This window comes from Tubulanus polymorphus, chromosome 5, assembly GCF_964204645.1.
Source record: "Tubulanus polymorphus chromosome 5, tnTubPoly1.2, whole genome shotgun sequence".
NCBI lineage: Eukaryota > Metazoa > Nemertea > Palaeonemertea > Tubulaniformes > Tubulanidae > Tubulanus > Tubulanus polymorphus.
In genome coordinates, this window is record NC_134029.1 from 6,845,080 (window position 1) to 6,872,240 (window position 27,161).

General features: G+C 38.8%; 1 protein-coding gene across 1 annotated transcript; it reads left to right on the forward strand.

Moving 5' to 3' along the window:
• The first annotated feature begins 1,871 nt into the window (after positions 1-1,871).
• On the forward strand, positions 1,872-27,078 carry LOC141906403 (uncharacterized). The gene is made up of 14 exons (XM_074795676.1): positions 1,872-2,126; positions 10,505-10,620; positions 13,300-13,462; positions 16,689-16,873; positions 17,526-18,308; positions 18,396-18,560; positions 19,697-19,782; positions 19,957-20,057; positions 20,141-20,211; positions 20,401-20,579; positions 20,663-20,783; positions 20,936-21,100; positions 21,195-21,276; positions 21,390-27,078. The coding sequence occupies exons 1-14, from the start codon at positions 2,060-2,062 to the stop codon at positions 25,703-25,705; spliced, it is 6,600 nt and encodes a 2,199-aa protein (XP_074651777.1). The 5' UTR covers positions 1,872-2,059; the 3' UTR covers positions 25,706-27,078.
• The last annotated feature ends 83 nt before the right edge of the window (positions 27,079-27,161 follow it).

The window sequence follows — 27,161 nt, forward strand, 5'->3', positions numbered from 1 at the left end:
TATATATATATATATATATATATATATATATATATATATATATATATATATATATATATATATATATATATATATATGTATACGGAAAAATTCGCGAGATACTGTTGTTGTTTTTTTTCAATCACTTTGATTATATGATTTTACTAGCAGGTGAGAATATTATGGTGGCAGATTCAGGTCATAACGTAAAGTTCCTCATATGCAAATGAGGGTGCTAGAACGCCAGAAACGAAAAAACGTCGTATCTTCTTCAAAAATCTTTCGTTTTGGCGAAAATTCGACGTTTTTCATTTTTTTTCTGGCGAAGTCACCAAAAAAAAAATTCTGGTTTGGTGGGGCGCTAAAAATGATTTTTAGAAAACTTTCGACGTTTTCCTTTTCGTTTTGGTGTTCTGGTGTCCTCATTTGCATATCAGAAATTTTACCTTAGGCCCCGAATCAGCCACCATAGAATATACGTATACCTGTCCAGCAAATATTTCACGTTCGTTAATTTAGTTTTATTTCCTAATTCAGTTATCCGTTCATGACGGATCATCAAATTCACCTGTCATCGATTTTTTTAAGTTCTTTTTTTTCAATCATTCGTCGTTCGTTCGAACGGATTATTGCACATGTCATTTTGCATTACCTCTGGTAAATACAGCCCGGTTTTATATCCATAATTCTCTAATTAACAGCGCGCTGAAAAGGTATAATGAAAATCTTTGATGCCGTATTGAATGAAGGAAATCGGAGACGTTTTGTACGAGAAAGAAGTTGACGTATTCAGGCCACAACACATATGCGGTTAGTCGGTACGACTTCGAATATACATATATTTCTCTTCGGCGACATTCGATCGGCTTGAATCGATTAAATACACCGAGATCCTTTGTCGATTTTGTTTTAAAGCAATACAAACGGAAAAACTCAATAAATATTTATTTCTTTATTATGAAAGCACAAAATCCTATACATATGCATATAGTTAAGTGGCCCGACCATACGGGAGCCAGCAAATGACATTGCGCAGTACTTATTTCATAATAGTCAACGTTCATACCTATATACAGATTGTATTATAGTTATTCGATAGAATTCGTTCGCGCACTTGACTTTTATAATTGAATAGGTGGTTGGGACATGTAAAAAGATACCATTTGTAAAATATTTGTGGATTTGGAATGCTATACTTGTGGTAAGTTGAGCTAGTATTTGCTTTTAAAAACATTGTCTATATCCATTGCCTTTAGAGTCGTTATTCGGAGCCATTTGAAATCAATTTATGTGTTTGCAGAAAGATTATCTTTTCTTTTTTTACGAATCACATTTAGTCGGCCAAATATTTGATATTTGTACATCTCGTCGCTTAGCTCTGCAATTATTTGAAACCCATTTTAGAAACGAATTAGGTGCATTCTCTCAAGTCCGAACAGTTCGTAATAAAACTAAATGTTTGTAGCCACATTTTACAACAAGAAGATTTTTTGCTTTGCAAAACTTGCCGCCCGACCATGATCTATTTTCTCATATTATTCAGAAACATATTTCGATGCAATTCAAACTTGGGGAACCTGTGGTTTTATTCTTCAGTTGTTGTTAAGAGAAAGTCAGTCAATGAAACTTCAGGTAGCACGAACAAGTAGAAATGGAAAGACAATTGGAATGTCGAACCTCTTCACAAGATAGCGACGCTTTGTCACCGACCGAAAATCTATCAGGCGCTCAAAAGTGGTCTTCCCTTGTGCGAAAAATAATCCTGGGCCGAAACGACTCATCGTTGTCGTCGTCGTTGCCAGATGTCGCTTCCAACCGTACAACGCAAGAAGGTTCAGCGGTTAGTTTTATTAAGCTATTCATTAGTAGACTACGACAGCCCACGATTAGCACGTTCGCCCATTTCAAGAGAAGGTTGCGTTCACAAACGAATAAGTCCGAATGGGTTCGTGAGTTCATCGAAAGGAATGGAGTAACCGAACTGATCGAAAGTCTTGCACGACTATGCCATCATAAAAAGGGATATCATATTTCGGATACTTTGCTTTTATTGGAGTGCGTGGCATGTTTGAAATCGGTCATGAATTCGCAAGTTGGACTCGACTACATCATTGAAAACAAGGAATTTACGAGAAAATTGGCCCAAGGTAAGGAATAGGTATCAGGATTAAATTGCAAAAAAACTTGGTATCAAGTTCATTTTATTTTACTTTCATTGCGTCATAAATGAAAAATATGATAGTATATATTTGCAGATTTCATAATTCTTCAGAAAGCGTTGCATTTTATACGACATCAAAAAATTAACTCACTTTGAATATTGTGGCTAATCTGTCCGATGACTCATTGAGTATTTATGCGCCAATTTATGAATTCTATTGTCGTTCTTTGTACCAGAAGTATAAGAAACATGTGCGCAATACACATCAAACCGGCCCGTCGGATCTTTTGGGTAACATTGTCGTCTGAGACTTATAGAACCAACGACCACTAATGAACTAAAATGCGGTTAATACTTTTTTTTTTATAACGTCAACTATGTCATATCTGATTGATCACCAACCGTTTTTCTTCATATTAGAGTATGCTTTTATCGCGGTGATTGAAGAAATCTAGGTATATGGAATGTTTTTGATCGCAAATAGATGCGTCTTCCTGGCGTTTAGAGAATGCGGACTAGAAATCAATAGCGTATATAACGTATCGACAGATTGATGTTAGATTATGAAATAGAAACATTCGGTTGATTCAATTATAGGCCGAGTACATACCTTCGAAAGGTAACTAACTTGTTTGTTACAAAGCCTGCGGAAATAGAGCCCATTTCCACCATGTGTGGCAAAGAATTATGAAGAGCGTCGCGTTGCCTCGGTCAAAGACCTTGGCAAATACGATGTCGTCATTTGATACGGCAGCAAGTCTTTAGGTCAAATTAGACACAAAAGATACATATAAGGCGAAAATTAGAAAAATAAAAGACCACTCTTAGTTGAGGGGTTCTTGTTCTGAGTAGATAGCTTATAATCGAAACTTTTTGTTGTGGGCACCTCCCCTTGCACCAAAATCGAATTCATTATACAAATCTGTGTCGGTCCTCTTAGGCTTCACGCATCTCGATAATTTCGCCTGTTGAAAATAGTAACTCACTGCGGGCCACCAACCTCATGAAAAGGACATGTATAAAAACTCGTTTATGACCGATGATTTGATTATGTAGAAGCGAGGTATCGTTCAAGTGTTTCGGTGTAGTGTATTAAAGCAAAAATCTCGATAATTAAATGTTTCCTTTTAACCTATTAGCAGATCTATAATGTCCGGATGGTCGACCATCCATGTGTCACTTGTATAAATTCGTATATGTAATTTGGCATGTTCTACTTCCAATTATTCCACACTAATCTATTGCAGTTTCATTTGTATACATGCATTTATTTCAACGATTCTGGCAGAAATCGGTTAAAAAGTGAATTATATCATGTGCTGACCTTTCGGACATTCGAACGAAGCTATTTTCTTTATTCCGTGGCGTATTATCTGCGTATTTTTCGTTAAAACCGTTCAATTTCCCCGATTTTTGCGGATGGACAAGATTGAAATATAGGAATTATTTTTTCAAGCTAGTAATAACAACCCGATTTGTGGTATAGGTGATAAAGGCAACATCATTGTCGGCAACTTTCCCGAGTTGATTAGGTTCGTGTGACGGGTGCCACATGTGATCGGCTGTTGTTGTCGTACACGGGGCTGATGGTTTTGCGCGATTGTCTTTTACACGCATCGGTAACGCGTATGATTGTCGCCTTACGTAATTCTCGTATATAGTTCCAAATCGTGAACAGTTAAATAAAATCCCATTGTCGTAGTAATAAGCTCTTCATTTATATTTAATATCAGACGCACGCGCGCGATTCACTAAAATCACCAGGAGCCTTCCATAATATTGGATAAAGTTTTACGCTACTGTATTTCGCTAATTAGCTGATACTTAAATATTATATTATCATTATCGTTATTATCAACAAACTTGTCTTTTTCACGCGCATTTTAATGAAAATGAACATGCATACAGCCCCTCGATTTGGCATATTTCCAGCTGGTGCATTCCCACGGACCGCTACACACACAACGCATACTTGGGTCAGCTTTTTAGCGTCTCCTTACGAAGAATATCAACGAGCATTTTGAATTCTTAGCCCTAGGGCAACATACCCATATCTCGCATTTTTTCTTCCAACAAACTGGAAGTAATTCGGTGAGAAACTTGGTTATTCAATTTCGCAATTACATAATATTCGCCTTGTATGTATAAACACTTGTGATATTTGCGCGTACAAATAGAGGAGGCAAACATTAATGGAAACCATTATTTTTCCAAATATCCAAATATATTTATATATTCTAATGCACAGCGTAGGAGATTTGCAAATGACTAATTCTGGTCACCATCCTTTGTCTAGACGGCTGCTACGCAATGTACATACACCGACGGTATTTTTTATCGTCTGCGGATTCCAAGTCCCGCCGTTTCGACATTACGATCTGTCGGTAATGGACGCGCTAATACAGCGACCATGATTAAACTGGACAGACGATACACCCATGTATGTATATCAGAATTTAGTCTGAATACCAGTCGTTGTTACGGTTCCTCACAACCGTTGTTTGGAGAACGACGGCTAGGTACTAGACTAATCAGAATTACAATCTATGTTCCGTCTATAAATCAGCAAGTTGGTACACTGGCGATGAGAATCAAATTTAAAATTAAATATCTAAACAACAATGAAAATTCGCAATTGTGATCTCCTACTTTCGTTCCGGATTCGTTCCTCATCCATTTGCTTTTTCTGGAGTCGGCGAAAGCGCTTTGAAACTGAAATGAAAAGTGAACTCCTTTATACTCGTTAATTTCTGCCATCGTCTTAACGGCATTCCATTTATATCAGCTTCGTTTACGACGCAATGGATAATGGAATTATTCAAATTTTCTTCAAAAGAATACTTTCATTTTCATTGCGGAACTTCTGCGCAGCTATCACCTTTTGCGAGGATTTTACTTCGCCCATGGGAACAACATGTCAGGTTGTTTATTACAGTGCAAACTGTAGTAAGGTGCTGCAAATAATTTCCAGCAAGCGATATTGTTATTATGTCATTTGATACTCCTTACAACGGTGTATATTTCGCTATGTGTTTTCAAGATCGTGTTTTTTTCAATCCAATTTGAATATCAAAATCAGTTCAACGATCGTGTACGTATTATTTCGAATAACGCAACATTACACAATGTTCTAATTTTTTGCGCGAAGCCTCTATAACTTGTCAACGATATAGTCTTGACACTCTGTTTGTAAAAAGTCAAGAGTCATTTCAATGGAAAGTTCGGTTTTTAAATCAAACGAAGAAAAATATTCGTAATCTAAACACGTTCGCCACTCTAACGCCGAGTTGAAAAATCGCCTAAGGAGCAGTCGGGATTTTGTTGATTTTTCCCCGCTTGAATTTAGTGACCGATTGTATACACGTAAAGAGCTGTCTGTCAACGAATTGCGTTTGTAATTTCTTGAGCGCAAATATATGTGCTGTTTTTCGAAGTTCTTCAAAGACGTATTATCGAGTAAACAAAGACGAAAATATTTGATTTGCCTTCAATTTATTCAAGTTTCACTCTCAACAACAATGGTTTTATACGAAACCGCCGCGGTTAAAGCTTGAATCGTACCTTTATTTCATTCTGGGTTAAACGTATTGGCTGAAATTTCCAGAAGTCTGATTTGTTAAATTCGCCCTGTCACATTGAGACGGTTTTCGATGGCGCGCGCGTTATTTGCAGACGACTTTTTGGAGTCCCCCGTTTTTTTGTCTACGCAACTCCCGAAATAATTCGGCATATTGACCCGGGATTGCACAGCAAACGACATGTATACTTGAAAAGAGAATATATGAATTAGTTTGTTGTTTATGTGGCTTTTCGAGAATAAAATGTTGTTTTGTCATGGTTCTGCAAACACACCAAGGAGCGCCTAGTGCGTATTCAAGTCCTAAATACTGTTTTGTCGGAGATTTTTCTGTGGTTTAATTACATGCATAGAGGAAAAAGCCATGTTCCATATACTTTTTACCAGTAGTTTTTATATATGGATTTTGCTACTTGTTGATATATGTATTTATAAATCTCACGGCCAGATTAGATGATCCCGTAGTGGGGTGCATTTCACGATAAAAGAAACATTCTTCGATTCGGCTTTTGTCGATCTTGTGTAATGGCTGATCGGCTTTTTGTTGGAAACAACTGATATATTCATGCAATCTTACACTTCACCTGGCAATTAAAAATACCGACACAAAATGTATAATAGATGTTTTTTTGGACTGAACGACTTCGGTACTGAAGTGTTTATTATGATTTACCCAAAGTTCTTTTGACGGTCTTCAGTCGACCTCCTTTCTCGGTTGGGTCTTGTAACCATGAAAAGAATTTTCGTCACGGCTCAGTTTTAGAGTTCCCAGAGGCACGTTTACCTCATACGCTCGTCTACGCTTGTGTCCATATTCTATGTTTACCGGAAAATTTTGGTCGGATGGGAGGAAATGCATTATTGGTAGGAGACCGTGGTTAGACTTATCCGAAAGCCCTTCTGCTGAACATACGTTCGGCTTTCAGGGTAGTCAGTTTTTTCAAATGAATTATTCAATAACTTTGAAACATCATCAAATCTCATTTTACATTGAATAAGAGCAGCGAGGCAATACACTATATATCAGCCGGTTTTATAATGACTCTTGTCTGGACGAAAAAAAATGGAGTGGATAAAATGAGAATGGTACATATACATTTACCCCGATTTATCAAATACAACACAAACTATCGATTAACCCGATTATTTGATTCCTGCAAAAAATAGAACCACAGTATTATGTAACCTCCTTGTTTTTGGATGCGAACGAACGTATGACTGAACGAGGACGACCCTGGCGGTAACTTGCAAAGTTTTAAGCCCTATTTGATAGCTACACGATTCAGGATTCAGTTTACATCTCACCCGGCATGCGATGAGGGAGATTCTTGACCACGTATAAGGTTTACCAATTTACGACATATCTTGTCATTTTGTTCATTCCAATCATTTATAACACTGGTATATATATCTCGGCTCTCAAGTTAAGGATAAATCTGTTTCGACACGATATCTTATCGTTTCTGTAATAATACGCATTTTTCAAATATTCTTCTAGTTACGATTACAAACGCATAAAACATTGTAAAGTAGAATGTGTTATCGGAAGAACACGAATAAAGCATGTCATGCTAATCTTCCGGACATACAAGTTATTCACCTCATTCACTGTCGTTATGATTAAAAAAAGATAAATCTATTTTGGGGCACGCACTCCATAAGTTAGAATAATCCTACGCACGTATCCTATCCACGGGATAGATATCATAATAAAGGAAATCACGTATCGGATGGAAACAAATATGCATGTACAGAGTAACAGAACATTGCAACACTGGTGATCGAATTAACGAATAAATCTCTGAGGTGAACATTTACAAGCATCTGTAGAAAAATAGACTACTCGAAAACATATTTTAAATGTCTGTCAAGTCGTTCTCAAGAACTCATAAAAATGAATTAACTTGACTCAACAGTATGTAAACAGGGTTCGTAATGACTTAACCATTTATATCATCAATTTCTTAAGTAGTTATATAACTGGCTCGTTGAACTTAAGTAAAGATATTGATAAGCATAGTGTGTAGATCATGTCTACTCGATGGAAACCAGTTGAACTTGCGTCAGTTCGAAAATAAACCCGCCATTGGCTACGTGATTGCGAACACGCGTGTACTTCATTAAAGTCCGCATTATATTTCTAAGAGATCTACCAAAAATAACCTTTGTATAATAATGCATTGACTTTCGGGCCAAATTTTTTCTCATTGCAACATTGCATTTTCTGAAAACCGAAAATATCGTTGGTTCATTAGGTGTCTATAGAATTGATATCAATTTGTGTGTATACGTTACATAACGAAGTTGTGATTGTGATTTTTAAAGCCATTGACATAATTGGCTAATGAACCTTTCTTTCATATACATACGTGCCAAAATAGGGTTGAGTAGGATTGAATTCTATATCGCCCGAAACAAGGAAAGATTGAAGAGCGGTTTAATGAATATGTATATATAGTGCTTGGAAATGTTTGACATGCGTGCCGGAGGCAAGAATGCATAGTTACTTCAACCCCCCAAACAGTATACAATTTCTACACGACCGTTTGACAAGGCAGACACCTGCAGTTAGAAAATCCGCTCTTCACACTTCTATTCTGAAATAATTGGATCGCGATTTTAATCGGAAATGCTCGGCGGTGTGTCTTAAAAGTTGGCCACCGTTGTCTCCTGCGGTCGGAAATGTGTTATACGTTCGCGGATTAGTCCTTGTCGCGGTGAAGATATCCCGTATTCTCGGTGATTTTAGGCGAAATTGAATTCATAGAAATTTTCTCACCATTGAAAACACCTATTCTTAGTTGCTTATACCGCAAAACAACTAAGATAACTCGATGATGAATTAAGATCCCGATGAGCATTTTATAAACAAGACTCAATAAAAGCTGTCGAACTTAATTGTCCCAGTCTTCCGAGTAATCATCACATGTGCTGGGGCTTAGTATCTACGATTATTTCAATATAAGTGTAGAAAATCCCACAAATCCAAAAAGACGAAATGTTTAGTAGAAAATGAATATCCTGCAACGTTTCAGCTATTATCAAAGAGCCATCATCAGGCATACTGATAACAGATAAAGTCACATATAAATCGGGGAAGGATCCATAAGGGAGGAATACGGGGGATCGCACCCCCTTAAAAAGGTCAAGTTGCACTGAAATATCATGTAAAAATGAAAAATATTAAGCTGCTACCTAAAAAATGTTAAATTAAGTTTGTTCTTTGTAGGTTCGAAAGAGATTTTAAAACACCAAAACTATAAAGAATTTATTAAAAACTCGAATTTTCGGTTTTATCCTAAAAACCATTCTCAAGAGGAACACTCTTGAGAATGGTTTTTAGGATAAAACTGAAAATTCGAGTTTTTAATAAATTCTTTATTATAGTTTTGATGTTTTAAAATCTCTTTCGAACTTGTGATTGTGGGACTCATATTTCATTCGTCTCTCGCGATTTATTGCGTAGTTTTATCACGTTGTTCTTTGTATTTCCAAATTTGAGTTAATATTTTCCGATGAGCTTTCTGTCAGATTGCCTTTTTAAATTATTTGGGAGGTGCACCCCTCCCTGAATCAGACCCTCGGTCCACCCTTGACAAGAATCAAACGAAGGAACTAAGTGAGCGAGTAAGTTCTGAAAAACAATCTTCCATCCTCAGTCGCTGTACGGAGAAATCGATGTAACCAAACGAAACGGAATGTAAACGTTCGAATAAACTACATTTATTTTTGACTTTCGTAGATTTCAATAATTAGATCGCACTCGGCGCAGAATTGGGCCAATAGGTACTTGATGTACTTGACGTGTTTGCCCCGGGTCAATTTACGAGAGCGCTTCACGGTTCTTGCTGACAATCCTCGGCAAACAACAACGACAAAAACGTGATCAGAGAATACCACCGTCGACTCATCGATCCGTAGCAGAGAAATGAAATATTTTACGCCGATATTAATAAGTTCATTTCCAATAACTGTTCCCACTGTTATTTTTCGCGAATAATAGATCTTTACCGGTAAAACAATTTTCACCCGAATCTGTATTCGTATTTTCCTAAAATCTTTAAAGGGATTTGGCATGTAGATTCCATATAAGATTAATGAGTCACTTATTTTAAATTAGAAGATTAAAGTAGATGATTATGAATTGTCTCTGAACAAATATTTGACAAAGTGACAAATGGGGTCGCCTGAGATTTATACCGGTATCATATTTTAACTGTTCGTTAATAGAAAAAAACTGAATTGCAATCGTTAGAATTTAGATAATGACCGTCGCCAAGGAATGTATTTGTTGGTAGGAATTTTTCCTAAAATACGCGAATTCTCATAATTTTGTTTGTCGGTTCAGCGTAGAATAATTGAAATTCTGAATGTGTAGTTGCATGGACTCGATGGGACCACGAGAACATTTTTCTGCTCGGTGGGATATGAAATACTTACACGCATTCTTGAAAAATGAAAAGTAAATGTTTTTTGGCGTTGTCCACGCGCAACTCTCGACAACGGTCTTCGCCCCTGGGGATGTAGGAACGTTCGGTGCACATTCCTATCATTTTTGCACGAAAAACGTGGAAGGAAATTAAAATTGCGCAACGATTTCCCACGGGCTGTTTGCAGTTCAGAACATTGGAATTCCGTAATCTCTGTAGCATAATCCAAAGGCCCGGTTATTTGTAATAAAAATCAGTACTTCGAAAATTAATTGAAATAATGCACGGGTCTTTTTTTAATTTGAATACTGCCATGACGATTCAGTATATATTTCTAAATCTCGTTGTTTTTTTCAGCGTTAGATACCAGTAATGGGGCCGTCAAGAAACAAATGTTTGAATTGCTGTCGTCGCTCTGCTACTATTCTACCGACGGGTACAATAGAGCTATTGATGCACTCGAAACTTACAAGGTACGTAGGCCATTCTCGTCCAAAAACTAAACCATTCTACGTGAAAAATACTGGAGTAAACGACCAACATGTACACCGTGTCCTATTTCAATGTTTCCTCTGACAGAGTTTGCTTATACATACACAGGAAATGAATTCGGGCGGAGTAATCGACATTCAAAGACATAACCAGGAATCGAACTCTCTATGAGAACCTCTGTGACTGCAATTCACACATTTTACCGCACATTTTTTAAACAAACACCAAATTGCCTCGGGTAAACACTTGTGCGACAAATCTACACCAAAACATCAAATACTAGAATGCGTTTTTCGCCGATTAAAGATTGTAGAGAGGTTCGCAATAATAGCAACACGGGTCGCAATCGAATATCCCCTTTCGGTGTTATAAAGTGGACCGATGTTTATTTTAAGAACGTTGCATGTACCTACAAGGATATGTTTCAGCTTAGGCTATTAGACATTTCCAGAAGAGTAAACATATAAATCTATAAACTTCGACAAATAGAGAGTTTCTATACGACAATAAAGACATGTTCCTGGTCATAAAAAATAATTCGACTGTCATGCGGGGGAGTTTTTGATTGCAGGCCAATATTTGCAATATGATTTGGGAGCTGATGATAAAGGGCAGGTAATCATGAATATTTAGGGTAGGGGAAAATCGCTGTTTTGTCATTGCTGTTAAAGGGTCTAATAAAATAATCAACCCATATCTGTTAAACCTGAACTAAAAATAATCATTCCCGATTGGACAGTTTGCTACGATATGCATAAGAAGCTTGGGGACCTTTCTAAACTGGGGAAATAGGCTCCAAAAGATAGTGTTCGGTGACGACGGGGTCTGTGTCTAATTTCTTCTTGTTCGGCTTAGTGACCATTGCAATATTCGCACATTCAGTACACATGCGTTTAGAGCGTCAATCTAACCTTCACAGGCATTATCATTCATAATAATGTATATACCTCTCAATGCGCCATGTCCAGAGAAAACCTTATTTCGCCCACAAAAACCACCGCTATTCATTATTAGCGTTTTATGACAAGTTAATATTGCCAGCGCGCGCTTAATATTTTGTGGTTTTATTTCCTTCAACCGGAACTCTGTTATTTTCAACGGCTCACTGCCCTGGTTTTTCTGTTGACATTCTATCAATGGAGGCGCGTGTCACATCTTTCAACGTGCCCACTCCCTAACGACTTGACAGGGAGAGTCTTCTTTGAAATTTCAGTAAAATCTAACCGCAAAAATTTTCTAATAGCCACGATTCGAGTGGATTGCAGGGATATTTGCTTTATTATACCCGGATATTCTGTCTAACTTTTGGCCCATTTGAGGTCTGCCCTTCATTCAGGGAGGTATCAATTCCGAAACTGCATTATGAGAATTCAAATGCCGGTAGGTACCAAGTTTGATATCTTTATAGATTTATTAAGTTATAGTTATACTGTGGAAATATTTAGCAATTCGATTATCCCGAAAACCATTCTAGGTACTTAAGATTTGGTTAGTAAATTTTCTTTTCCAGTTTCGGTTTAGCCACCATTTGTTGCAAGACTCACTCAGGCGCATCTTTGATATTTCGAAAATTATCTAGGGTTAAGATAGAATACATACGCAAACTCATACACCCTGCCTCACTCCCGGCATGGTGTGGTGGGTTTTTAAGGGACAGCAAATCAAAACGAATCAGACAAAATCTATCAACCAAATCAAGAATAGGGATAATCCTTTTTTTAAGATCAAACCATTATCAAACACTAATTCTATCGAATCTCTTGTCTGAGAAACTCAATGATGATACCATCGCAACTCAATGTAACGCCTGTCGTTTGCTGTGCGACCCTTGATCCGAATTCGTATTTCATTCAAATATATACAATTTGAGGATTTTTGAAATTGGCCTCAATTTCCAACCAGCACAAAAATATGTTACGTATCTACTCTTGTAAATATGTAAATAGTGAGATCAAATATCTTTATAGTACCAATGTAGAATTTAGAATTTAGTGAGTAGAAATTTCTACGAATTATTGAGATTATCTAAATATTTTCCTGTATAGATTTGTGTCATTTCCTGATAAATCTTAAGACATTTCCTTGCACCTGTGGACACGACTCTTTCTTGTTAAGACAGACACATCATTTATTTGTTCCCTGCTAATTTTCTTGAAGTGAAATTACACGAAATTAATTCAAACGCACGTACACACAGCGGGCAAATATTGTTTGTTAGCTCAGTAGAATTAGCCATTAGAAACTTAAGTTTGAAAAGATTTAGTTTTATAAGCTACTCATTTATGTTTAAATAGTTAGGTTTATAATGTCCCCCGTAAAGACGTCCTCAAAACGCTCACGGTCTAATTGGAAATGATAATTATATCTGAGGTCACTGCCTGGAAAGCTCACACCTTTGCTAATAATATATAGATACTCGTTGAAGTACATACTGAATGTTCCAGTATAAGCTATCTAAAAGCCGCTGAATTGAACACTACATTTTAAGTAGAATAATTAGTTCCAAACTGGAATCAATCTTCAGAGTCCCTGCTCCTTCCTTTTTCATTCAAACATTTAGAATACCCCGCTTATATCGGGAATACGAAATATTTAAGACCTATATCTTACTTATTGCTTCATTCCCATATATTTAATGTCATTCTTTATTTTTTTGGCAGAGTGAGAAAAAGACTCGTCATCGCTTTAGTATTTTAGTCGACGAACTGAGATTGGCAGAATCCACGCTGCCTTACAAGGGAATCATTCTAGCTTTCATCAACTGTATCATCAACCAGACCGAGTCATTAGATGAACGAGTCCGCGTTCGAAACGAATTTCTAGGTAAGTATATTCCCGGTTTCATACGGACGTTAGTCTCCGAATTTAACCATATGAGTTCATTCGCAAGGGCCGATTTCATCGACTAGGAGGATTGAGATTTTTTGTGAAGCAAGGGTGAGCTTGTTAAAGACACTCTACACTAAACCCCGTGGCCGGTTTCGTACTGACTGTTCTTTGTGGAGCTATCGCCTTGGTTGTAGACTGTTAGTGCAAAAAGACCAGATAATCAATGGAGACAAAATGATATTGCTTTTATGATATCGACATTTCCCACTTTATTAATAAATTTCCATCATCAATGTAACAGATTGAACGTGCCAAACTTAGTAAAGAGAACGTTGTATAAACGCAGAGACCCCTTAAGTATATATGTGAGTTATAGCCTATAATTTCGATGAGTTTTACTCGCACTTTCTCTAGCGAACTTCTTTTAATCAATGAATTGCTTTTTTCCACCGAACAACTTGACGAGGTATCTATCAAAGGAGACCAAACTACGTATAATTTAACAGAGGAAAAGTTGAAAAGTTTCTATTGGTAGAAAAGGTTTCGTATGTAGCCGTGCTTGCCAATTAGAATTTTACGTTTACGTTGAGGTTTTAAAAGCAATTTACCCGAGCCGAAGCAGACGATTTCAATTAGCAACCGACATATGTATACCAAATAGATTGGGTTGAAGATAACATTTACGTCTGAGACAAGTAAAAAATGAAAGGAATATTTGTTTTTCGGTCTTGAAAATATATGCAGAAAACGTGCAGCCCGACCCGTTCGGGACAACCCTGTAATTCAGCCAATTTGATTTATTTAAGCTTCGTTAATCAGTTGTTATTTTGGCTTTTATGTGCGACGCAACGGGTTTTATCGCGTTTACTTTGATGTCGAAAATATAGCCTCAATGACCAACCGTTAATCAAATGAGTTCTTATAAAAAGTTGACATCGGTACAAGGCGTGTCCACGGAGCCGAGACTTCGCCTTGTGTTTACGCACTCCGCTTGGGATCCGCGATAATAGCCAGGAAAATCATAGGTTTACATTTCACCAATTATAACAATAGGTGCGTTACTAATTAAAACGAAATAGATCTAATTGTACGCAAATAAAGGATATACGGATATATGTCGGGTGTAGGTTTACGAAAAGACATAATTCATAAAACTGAAATAATTCCAACTGCGCACAGCGATAAAAAAACTTTTTGCAGAATTTCTTCTATACGTATTAACCTGCAACAACTTTATCTAAAAAATAACTGTATGATTTCTTTCACACGCGTCAAGAATTTTAAACCCCGATTATAAATATGTGTCTCGACCCCGGAATGCAGGCATTCTATATATGAAATATGAATATGCATTAACGTCGGAAAACCCCTGGATACAAAGCCCAAATAAAAAGTTGTTTTGACCACGTCTTTACAAGTATAATTCACCGACAAACAGCCTTGAAACTGCTTCCAACTAAACTTTTGTATTTGCGGAATTCAAGATATGCAGCGGCGTATTGGTATTATTATTGAAATACGGATTAATATTGTAACGCTCGTCGAATATGAATTGCCGAAAATAAATTTCAGTATTTTTTTCCACTTTCGCCGACAGGGTTTTTAAAGAGAGAGATACTCTATTCACAGATGACGTCAATTCGTCTTGTTCGCGTTAACCCGAAGATCAGGTTTTTGAAGTGTAGACGCGTATATTTAGGTAGCCCCTGACATAGGGCTGTCGTATGCAAAATGCATAATAGATACTTCAATGCAAATCATGTATATGTATACAAATAAAGAATATAGCTTCGAAAGATTTCATTCGGCGCTTTATTTAGATGATTTCATAGTTAAATGCACCAACGCGTTCATCGTTTGTAGAACTGTCAACAATTCGTTAACCAAAATGGCGTCACATCGAATTCTGGGAACGACGCTCAAGAATAACAAATACTTCCTTGAATCAAGCACACAACTTTTTAGAATTCTTTTTTTTTCTTACAAAATGAAATTCAAATATGCTAGGTCCCAGTGTCAGTCGTGAAACTGATCTTCCTAAAAAGCTGAGTCCATTGGGAACACGAGGGACGCCCATGCAATGTCGGACCCAGGGTTTTTCCCGCCCACCGACCAAAATGGCCCCATTTCATCAACATTTTACACAGAATAGAATAGATAAAAGCAGTCATTTATTTAACTTTTTAGGGTTTGGTTTTTGCGCGTAGCTAATTGTTCTCTACGAAATATCGAATGCAATATATTGATCATAACTTTTTACACACATAGTTTTCTAGGATATCAACGTAATTTTGTGAACTTGTAGATATTTTTGCTGAAAGATTGCGCAATCAGTTGCGTCTGTACGGCGTAGTATTCTTCACTGAATATTCAAAAGGAATTGTTTTTCCTTTCAGTTAATTTAAGAGCTTATTTTCATTCTAAAAACCAACTGTCATCAGAAACGTGCTTAAACCACGAATCAAGATCCTATTAAAAAAGACACGCTAGTGTTGTCGCGTTAAAAGAAAAATGCACCGAAAAAATATCGAATTAATTAAGACTGTTTGACCCATATACGGCATATAATCGAAGGGAACACTTAATTCGCATAAGACTTGATTAACGACCGATTTAAAAGCTCTGCACTTTATGATCTTGCTGGAGTAAAAGCGAAAAAGTTTCATTCAATATGAATTTTTAAAATCGAGGTTAGTATCGTAGGAGAACTGGTGTTTTAATGTTTATGTGACGGTCTATACCTAGACGCCTCAAGTGGCGCAATAAAATTCGCTTTCAAATGTTGGTTATACGTTATAAAACGACAAAACGTGATAACCACCAAAAGACCAGCGAATATAGCGAAACAAAGAAAGTTAAATTAGCTTTTTTCGATAAACGAGTAACTTTCTCGCACGTGCGTTTGTCGGAATTTTAAAAATTGAACTTCAAAGTGACTTTGGAACAGTTTTGAAAAGAAATGAACAATAACCGATATTACGTCCTCGGGATTTTCTTTTCGAAATTGCCCATCAAAGATATATCGTTATTATTTACGATTTGCATCAGTGCCCTTTCTTTAAAGTTGCCACGTAACCAAACACGAAAACAAAAGATAAACTATATCAAGCCCAATACCTGGAAACAAAAAGCCCATGAACTAAATTGAATTGAAAAATAGAAGTGAAAAGAGAGATTACGAACAGTTTGCGATGAAAATAAGCATGATCTTCAATTGCAGCTTTAAAGCTTCTAGACGCAATTAACCAACTAAAAAAGGTGAATGATATCGAACAGAATTCTGACGTAGCCGTTCAGTTGGAAGTATTCGACGATAAGAAAACGTCTGACGATGAACATTCGCCATCACTCGAAGGGGTAGACATCAGTAATTGCGTTGATGTATTCCACGCAATATTCAAACAGGTAAAATTTACGATATTTGCCTTAGATATGATATCTACTGCATCTACTATACGAACATCGGGCTAGAAATATCAATTTTGGAAAAAATCTCGAAATCAAATGGAAACGACCAACTTAAGGTCTCTATTGATTAGCTGCAACGGGTTGAAGATTTTTGGTATTTTGTTTGTTATTTTTTTCCAAGATAATTTTTCAATTTTCACGAATTAAACTCAGGATTGTGAAAATTGGTGGTCTCTTCGGAAAGGTGGTTAAATCGCATCTACTTTATTCCTGTTTTTTTTTTCATAATGACAGTCCACGGAAAAACCACGTTATTCATGACAGTTCAGGTTCATGATTATATTTCAAAGCTCTCAGTGCCTTTTCATCCATCATTTGCTTAAGTAGACGTGGATAATAATTGTTCCTCATACATGCCCACGCTTCCCGGGATCTTGTAGACTTCTACTGATGGTTGACGCGCATGATTGAAGCCATCAAATAGGCAATTACCGCTTTACTTACCTTGGTTATAGATAATTAATCATCGATTAGCCTTGCCTCAGGGACATAGAATAGTCTTATGCGAAAACTCCCGGAAAAAATCGCCGCAAACGACCCGAACGAAATATTTCATTTTTCAAAACATCCGAATTTCTCATTCTTTCAGGTTGTCGACACAACTTTCGAGATTCCGTTCATCGCCATTCTTCAGCACCTGCTACAAATCGACCAATCAGATCCCATGGCGGATATCGTCTGGGAGACTGTGGAAAAACTAGTTTATAGAGCAACACTAATGGAAAAGGGCGAAAAACCTGAAAAACTCATACAAACGGGTACAAGACGCTTGAAAAAAGCAGTTAGCGGACAGTGTATTTGTACATGTCATAATTTAGCCAGTCAAGAACGTTTACATCGCGCTTCATCGATAGTTAGACCGAATCGGTTAGGATTATCGGCCGTGTCGAATCCGTCGTTATTATCTCCGACTGGGATTGACGATATTGACGGGGAGGTCCCTCCACCACTTCCGCCTAAACGTGGTTCACAAAGTGCTCCGCCACCAGCACCGCCCCCACCCCCGCCACCACCACCCCCGCCGCCGCTAATGGGTGGTGCTCCAGTGCCGCCACCTCCCCCTCCACCTCTACCAGGTGGAGGCCCACCTCCACCACCCGGATTTGCCAAACCCGTCGCAAAACTACCTCAACAGGATATTCCTAAACCAAAACGTAAAATGAAACTTTTCCAATGGAACAAAATTCCGGCCACAAAAGTCGTCGGTAAAGACAACATGTGGACGACAGTTGGAAATATGTTCAGTGGATATAACGTTAATTTCGAGCAAATTGAACAATTATTCTGTAAATCAGAACCACAAGAAAAGCAAACTCAGAAAAAAGATTCAGTAGAGGGACCGAATCAAGTTGAAAAGAAGAAATCAGAAACGGTAACAGGAATGAAATAATTGTAGTACACGTGTACATTTGTAATGTCGGGTAGATTTTAATACAGTATGATATTTTCGTTCGTTTAGGTTAATCTATTAGACGGCAAGCGAAATTTGAACATCAACATATTCCTGAAACAGTTTCGCCTGTCGCACGAAGATCTAGTTGAACTCATTGAGGAAGGGGACAGTCAGGATTTCGGAGTCGAAAAACTCAAAGGATTGACGAAATTACTACCTACTTCAGATGAGGTACGTGTGTGTAGATATTTCATACCTAAAAGAGGTTTTCAAGTGGCTTGTTCCTCCGATACATGTTCAACGACGAAGGAGACATGTGATATTAGTAAAGAGACCCGGATAAGAGCTAGAAAAGAGCAAAGAATTCAATAATCGAGCAACAAAAGTGGTTAGTTCTTCAGCATATCATAGAGGGGTTTTCATGTGTATTTCAGAGCTGAAGAACCGATCAAATATGAGGTCAACATGCGAAGGTTTCTACTAGTTATTCTTATAATATTTTCAACGATATATATCACTCTTTAGGTCATGGTTGACCTAATCCTAGATTTTCTCATGGAATAGATCGTATATGCATTTTTCTAATCTAGGATCTACAGCACGATGACATAAATAGCCCATTAAAATTCAATGGTTCCCTACGGTAAAACCTGCAGTGTATTGCCTCGATAATTAATGGCTTCTCGATATCTTTATGAGTTTATAGTTTGATCAAAAACATATCGATAATTTCCTTGACCCGATTCGTGAATCTAGGCCAAGCTATTTTTCTTTACTCATTGTTTGATAACAATCGTACAGTCGTAAGAATGTTTTTCGTTCATTCCGTCAAAATCGATGGGTTCCCGAAAGACAAAAATAAATTCCGTACGGATTGAATAGGTTTACCATTCGATCGACAAACTAGATATTGTTCGATTGTAAAGACCAATTTATAATCGTTGAATTTGTTTAATCTGTTGGATTTTTTTTGTATCTCTTTTCTGTGAGTCAGCATATCTACCTGCTTAGTGAGTATCGAAATACCATATCCCGTTTTAAGGCCATAATCAAACCCACCACAAACTTAATGAGGTTGTTCAGTTATCAGTTTTGGCCTGATATGGGGAGCTGGATATACTGAAACCTAAGATATGACTCAGCCGAAAATAACCGAAACCTGCTACGACTTCATTTTACTAACATACATGTTATATAGAGAATCCCTCACTAACAAAACGAGAAAGATGGAGTCCGAATAGTTTCCTTTAAGCTAATGATTCATTGATTCAACGTTTCGACAATAACCTAATAGTCATCTCCAGAATAGTCATCTTCATCCCTGAATATGTCGTATTAACATGCATGTTGCCTTTTTATATTTTCAGATTGAAATGCTTAAGTCTTTCGACGGTAATAAAGGCAAACTCGGAAATGCCGAGAAATTCCTTTTACAGCTTATCGAATTACCAAAGTAAGATTAAAATCACGTAATTAAATATCGAGAATTTCGGTCTAGTTGCATCAGACTGATGATTTCATTCAGCTAAGCTTGGTCTCAGTTTACTAATCTTAGCTGTTGGTGCAGTCATCTGACAAACTGCTAATCGATAAAAATGCTAGCGAAAGTATGGGATGTAATTTTCAGTTACAAATTGAAGATTGAAACAATGCTTATCAAGGAAGAGTTTACGCAAAATATGGATTATATCAAGCCGACGATTGATACGATCATCTTAGCCGCAAGAGGTAATGGACGAAATGCAGCTCCCAGTAAACATGTTTACGTATGGTGTTGTGAATATAATCATGATACGAATTTATGTTTCTAGACTTGAAAGAAAGCAAAGAATTGAAAGAGTTATTTTACCTTATATTAATCGCTGGAAACTTCCTGAATGCTGTAAGTATCAGGGGAAACCCACAAAACACGTGGTGTTTTCATATTTGTTCTTTCGGTTATCGCTTCAAACCAACGAATTTTTTTAAGAATTTAAGATAACAAAGCATCATGAAGTACATTGATTTTTCGTAATGGTAACATTCTCAACAGACTAAGATTCTGTATCGATGGATTTGAATTGTTTCAAAGGGTGGCTATGCGGGTGATGCAGCGGGATTCAAGATGTCTTCTTTATTGAAACTAACGGAAATGAGAGCGAACAAACCGAGATTGACATTACTTCACTACGTCGTTTCGGAGGCTTCGGTAAAGAATCCTGACTTGTTGAAATTTCCGGAGAAAATGAGATTCTTGAAAGAAGCGTCGAAGTAAGTCTTTTTCGAAATTCAGGATACCGACATCGAAATGAAAGAAACGAAGCCTTATTTTTTGATTGATAATCTGTTTTCAGTGCATCGCTTGAGTCGGTGGAAGCGGACGTCAAAGCTCTCAAAACAAAATTAGAAAGCATTTCAAACCAACTCAGCAACTCTTCCCATGAACTCCACGGCAAAATGATCTCTTTCTTACAGGTATGTTATTTGTATTTCTCGTTTCTGTATTCTAGTTATCACCCCAAAGACTAAGAACGCTGATCTAAAAAGTGCATCCTAGTTTTTCCTCATCTTAACGATATACGTGTAATGCTTTTTTCTAATGATGTCTTGACGCATGATTTTTGCAGTGCTCGAAAGAAGAGATAACAGAAATTGAATTAGATTTAGAAGAAATCGACGAACTGAGAAAAGAACTTGCGCAATACCTTTGCGAGGAAGTTGCTTCATTTAAGTTGGAGGAATGTCTGAAGATATTTCAAACATTCGTCGACAGATTCAAGAAATCGATTGAGGTATGGTGACCGATTTTTGCTAGACCGTTTTTAAAGAAATTTTGAAATGTATGTTTATCTATTATGTACAAGTGAATTTCTCATGAATTCCCAGGAAAATAAACAACGCAAAGAGCAAGAAGAAAAGGCCGAACAAAGGAAAAAACAAAAGGAAATTGATATGAAAAATAAACATGGTAGGTTTGGGAATCATGTGTGTGGTTGAAGGAAGTAGATGGGAGTTTTCGAATCGGCATAGATGACGAAATATATGAAAATATGAGAACAGGTTTTCCCTTATCTTTTACAGTGCGTCAGGGATCGGCGGAAGAACAACTACCCGCCGTTAATAATAACATCATAGATCGGTTACTGGGAGATATCAAGTCCGGATTCACAGGAGGCGAACGACCGAAATCGCCGCAAATGACGGTTACACCACCTACGCCATCAGACGAATTCGTCAGATTCGGCTTAGCTCGTAACAGTGGCGGCAAGAAGAATTCCGGTCACGTTCGCTTGCGATCGATTACCGAAAATGAACTGGGTGATATGAAACGCCCGCATAGCGCGAATATCGAAGAGATGGGCAGAAAGAAAGATAGTCTTCAAGAGCGACGTATGCGAGGCGCTTCCGCCAACGACGGTGATCTGTTCGATGTACTCTGCCAGGGGGACGAGTTGCAGAATCCAGCGGCCATGTTGGTCACTAAATGGGAGGATGTTGTTATTGACAAAGCCGGCAGCATGAGCAGACGGCGTAGAAAAGATCGCAAACCCGTCGATAGCGTGTTTGACATGGACCGCGAGAGGCCGCCGACTCCACGTACGCCAACACTCGATCTTCGTAGGAATAGTCGCAGCTCAGTTGATTCCAGCGACGTCGAATTTGCTCTAGATCTTGAAAAGAGTCGTTCGCTTACTTATCCATCGGAAACATCGAGTGCTCTGTCATCGCCGCGAGGGGATGTCTCGACGCAGAGGAGATTCCGTTACAGCGACGATTTGAATAAGGACAGTGGTTCAAATAGGAGCAGCGCGGATATGACTCCTAGAAAGGGAAGTGGTGAAAATACACCGACGAAACGACTGAGCGCCGAAATTACCCAAGTCCCCGAAGAAGATCCGAAAGTAGAACTGGAAAATGAGAGGAAACGCCGACGACAGCGAAGAAGTAGACATAGCATGGACCAGAAATCGTTAGGAGATGTCGTCAATGCAGCGAAAGCACTTGAAAAAGTTGCTCCTACGATTGATGCAACTGAAAATACAGAAACTAAGAACGTAAATATTCCTACAGAGAGCAAGAACCTGCAATCTGTGGTACCAACTGAAAAAGAAAACTTATCCTTTGTTGAACTGGAGCCGTCTAAAATCAAAGTAGATACTGAAGACGGTAGCGTAGATCAGATTCAGAAGCCACCAATCATGCATTGTCCTTTAGTTTCGTCAGAAAGTTTAACAACTACACAGTCTCCTACTCAACAACGTAAGCGCAGCTACAGCCATAAATTTGGTATTCAACGGCGTACCAGTATGGAACCTACTGAAATAGCTAACATCGTTAAACACATCGAGGATAACTACACCGAACAAAAGGAAACACGTACGGAGGAGAATAATAATAAATCCGCTGTAAAACCACCGAGCGTGAATGACAAGTCGATTGAAAATGAGCCTTCATCAGCTGCTGAAAGCACCAAAGAAGAAAAAGTCGTATATCCACTTATAGAATCGAGAAGGAAAAAAGCTAGTAACATACGACCGTCTAATTTCGAGTGGAGGGATAAAACAGATAAACTGATCGCGTGCATGACGCCGGAGACTCCGGAGTCTTCATCCACCACGCCGGTAACAAGTGAATCGGCGACCGACTCTGGTATAGCTACGGCTTCACCAAGCCCGCTAGGTTCGGAGAATTCGATACAGTCAAGATTCCAGCGTCGATGGAAAACGTTTGTCGGCGCGAAAGGTGACGACTCCAACGCCAATGAACAGCCGTCGAGGGAGGACCAGTCGGTCAGCGCACGAATGCGACGCAATCGTAACTGGCGTCAACAGCTAGCTAAACACTACTTAAACGAAGATGACAATTCGGAAAATGACATATCACCGCCGAGTACATTTGATCGTAATAGCAGATGGCGGCACACATATAGTGCTGGCGACCGCATCAAAACGCAGTCTCCGAAGCAGGACGCGTTACCGGAAGAACCGGTGAAAAATGCAGACGATGCAAAATTACCAGAACGGCCAGAAATAAAAGTTAATGCTGTGCCATCAGTGGAGGAGTTGGACAATTCTACCACGTCCCTAGCGTCAATCGCCAGTCAAGAGAGCGTTGTTTCACAGACACCAGCTGCGAAACGACCGACAAATCTCCTCGGGCCAGGATTGAAACTCAACTTACTGTCCGTCGCGCCATCGTCTCCGTCATCGCCAGTATCTTCCCCGACGTCACCAGAAAAAGCGAAACGACCAATCATCGACGGGAAAGAGAGTCTTACCGAGAAAGCATTGCTGGAGCATACGTCGCAGTCGTGGCGCGACGATTCGGATCGAAGTCGAAATTCGTCCCCCGAGCGACATGCACCGAGGGAAACGTCTCCGTTGTTCAGACGAAGAACACCAGAGCCGCTAACGCCGACAACTCCGACTAATCCAACAGATGGAGTTATAACTCGGAAGTCTAGCAGTCCCAGCGATCATAAATCCAGTACCCGACGATGGGGCTGTTACTTAGGCGACGGTGACCTGAACGTTTTACCGGAAAACAAATCAACACCTAATTCACCAGTGGTTCAGAGGCGCCCGTTGCTTTTTGATAGTAACAGCTCGAACGATGTTGTTAAGAATAATGACAGACGGTGCAAAAGTAATATCGAAGGTAAGGATGCTATCGAGGCGATCCAGGCATTTGAGGAGAGACCAACAGTAGTTCGAGCACCCGGTATCAACAATGCCGTCGTATTGCGACGTTCGCGAAATAAATCCGACTCGGAAGAAAAATGCAACAGCGAGTCACGAGATTCCGGTCTCGTCACGGATAAACTGATAGAAGGTAACGATAATCTGGATGAATCGGAATGCGATACGGGCTTCGAAACGGCTTCGCAATCGGACACAATCTCGCAGAGAACGTCGATGAGCAGTACGCTCGATTCCGATCTACCGATGACTCCGAATACGCAACGACGAAAGATAATGACACCCCAAAAAGAAACGGCAGAGGAGTTGGCGGAGGTGTCTAATCAGTTGACGACGAGTCAAGAACTGGTGAATAGAATGGTTGAAGATAGCGCTAAAGCGTTGGGTAATGGCGACTATGATAACGTCCCTATTCGTGACGATACTGAAACTAGAAGAAAGATTAGTGATTCTGTACTCGTAGAACCTAAACCGAAAATATCGGAACCCGTTTCACGTCCGACCAGCACAGCTGGACTATCTACAATGAAATCTGTCTCAAAAACAAAATTAACGTCTAGTGCTAGTTCTTCCCGTTCTGGTAGCACAGATTCGTCTATTCCGACCAAGAAATCGACTAATAGCGTACGCAGATCAACGGCGACGAAACCGATCTCTAATTCAACCCGATCGAGACTGACGAACGCTACGGAGTCGTCGTCTGGTCGGTCGAAAACAGATTCCGTCCCAGTGAGTAACATTCGTCGCTCAACATCGACAACAAAAACCGCGAGATCGGGTTCAATTGCCTCATCCGATAGTCGAGCGACTAGTTCCCGTTCCTCGCGTGCCAGTACAGACTCTTCCGACTCTATACCGGTCTCAAAGTCGGTGCGCAGCGGAAGCATTTCGTCGAACTCGAAAACGAGCCCGTCAAAAACGCTTATCGCACCTCGCGGTAAAGCCGATTCGTCCCGCGGGAGTTCTTCGTGCGCGTCGGGGATCAACTCACCGCGTCCGACTTTTGCGTCAAAATCGCGTCTTGATTCGCCCAGAGGGAGCATCAGTTCAAACAATGACTCAGGATCGAAGCGCTTGAATTCACCTCGACCTAGCATAAGCAAAACGGATGTCGGTACACCGAAACCGACTACCACACCCAGGCGAACTCTTATGAAGACTTCTGAAAAAAGTGCCGTTAATGTAACAAAAACTCAAATTTCTCCCAAACCCGACAGTGCAGCCCAATCCCCTCGTGTTAGCGGCCGATTGGAACCATCACCTTTGAGTCGATCGAACTCTTTGAGACAAACATCGTTGTCGTCACCACGTTTCCGCGCGACAACCACTTCGTCTGCCGCAAATCAACCGACTGCTGCCAAACCATCCTCATCGTCGGGCTTTGCGCGAAATGCTTCGTCCCGTTCGACCTTTAAAGCCGACGCGGTAGCTACTTCTAGATCGCTGTCCGGCAAAACAGCCAGCGCTCGACCTCGTGCAACCATCGCGAAACAACCGATAACTTCCAGCAGTAGTGTAGCGTCGCCCAGACTCAGAAGCAGTCGATTAGCAACGCCGAAAACAGTCGCGAGCGAGACCGCCGAAAAGGGTTTTCTTCGTAAGTTTGGTATCATCGGTCGTCCGAGAAGTGAGGTCGGATCGCCAGGTATTCCAAAAGGAATAGGGGTAATACGAACTACCGACGTAGCACGGGTCTAATGATGTTGAATCATTGTATGAAAATTATGTAAACCTCTATAGATCTAGTCTCTTAAAAATCATTTTGTTCTTTGTACTACCTCAAATGGATAGATTAACGCGTAACTTCCATCGTCTTCCTTTAGTTTTTAAGTACAGTCATTTTTCTTAGCTGTCTTTGAATGATTTTATCAGTTTAGAAACATTATTTATTCAGTTGACTCCGAAGTAGCAATCGTACACGTAGTCATGAGTTTCTTCAATAGTTCTATTTGTTGTTACGATGCCTTGTCTGAGTTGAATTTGACAAGTAGTATATACTAGAAAGGGTCAAGCAGGTCTTTCGATGACAGTGGTTCTGTTGAAAAAGAGTAAAGGTGCCAGAGCTTTTGTAGCTTAGGACAGGGATACATTCCTGGTGAGGTCACGGTCCAGGCTTTATATCCTATTCTTTTTTACCGGTGAACAAGCGAAAGGTTGTATGTAACAGTCGTTTCATTGCACGTGTAAGAATGAAAACATACGATACTTAATGAAGCAACATAGATGTTCCTTTTACCGGTGCTATAATATCATATTTATCATAAGCAGTTGTTATTCTATTTTTATATATATTTTCTTGTAGTTATACCCACGCGACTTCTATATCTAACTTATGTATATATATCCTGTAAACATTTCAAATAATGGAATAAGTCCTAGAATTATGATAGTTTGTATCTTGGATTCAAAACACAACGTTTCGGATTCAAACTAGCATCCATCATTAGGTGAAATTGAAGGATTTGTTGAAATCGTACATCGACACTAATTCATTCTGTTGAAACGTTTATGGTCTTCATTCGATTTTTATCATTTGTGTAGCGAATGGTTCCTGTGAATTCGTTTTTAAATTGTTAGCACTTTTAGATATCAGTTTCAATCTTGTTTTTTATGAAGCTAAGCAGAAAAACGTAAAACGTTCGCTACATCAATTCACCCGTAGTGTCACTCTGTCACTAACCAGACGCGACTTCCAGTGTACCGGAAGTGACGTAGATCTTTAACCACAATCGAATTTATGCCGGATATCCAGCGCTAATGATAAACGCTTCGGTCTTTATTCCGTCCAATAACTTCATTATCACGCAATTTTGTATTTTAAAGCTAACTTCTCCGAGCTACGACCTTTATATTCATGCATTCCGATTATGGTAACGAAAATGTGCTCCAATCCCAAAGTACGTGGTAATATGAAAATATGAATCAACCTATCGTGTATTGTCGTGTATTATTTCGATTTTTTAGAAGATTATGCAATGTAAACCTTAACACACAGAAGACATTATGAACGTACCGATAACCGTTGAATGATGTAAATAGAAATATCCGAATACATTATATCATAACGTTAAGTTTACTAAATAAAGAATTTAATGATGAATCTATTTTTGTAATTGATTTCCAAGGGATTCGATGATTAATTAATTAATGCCGT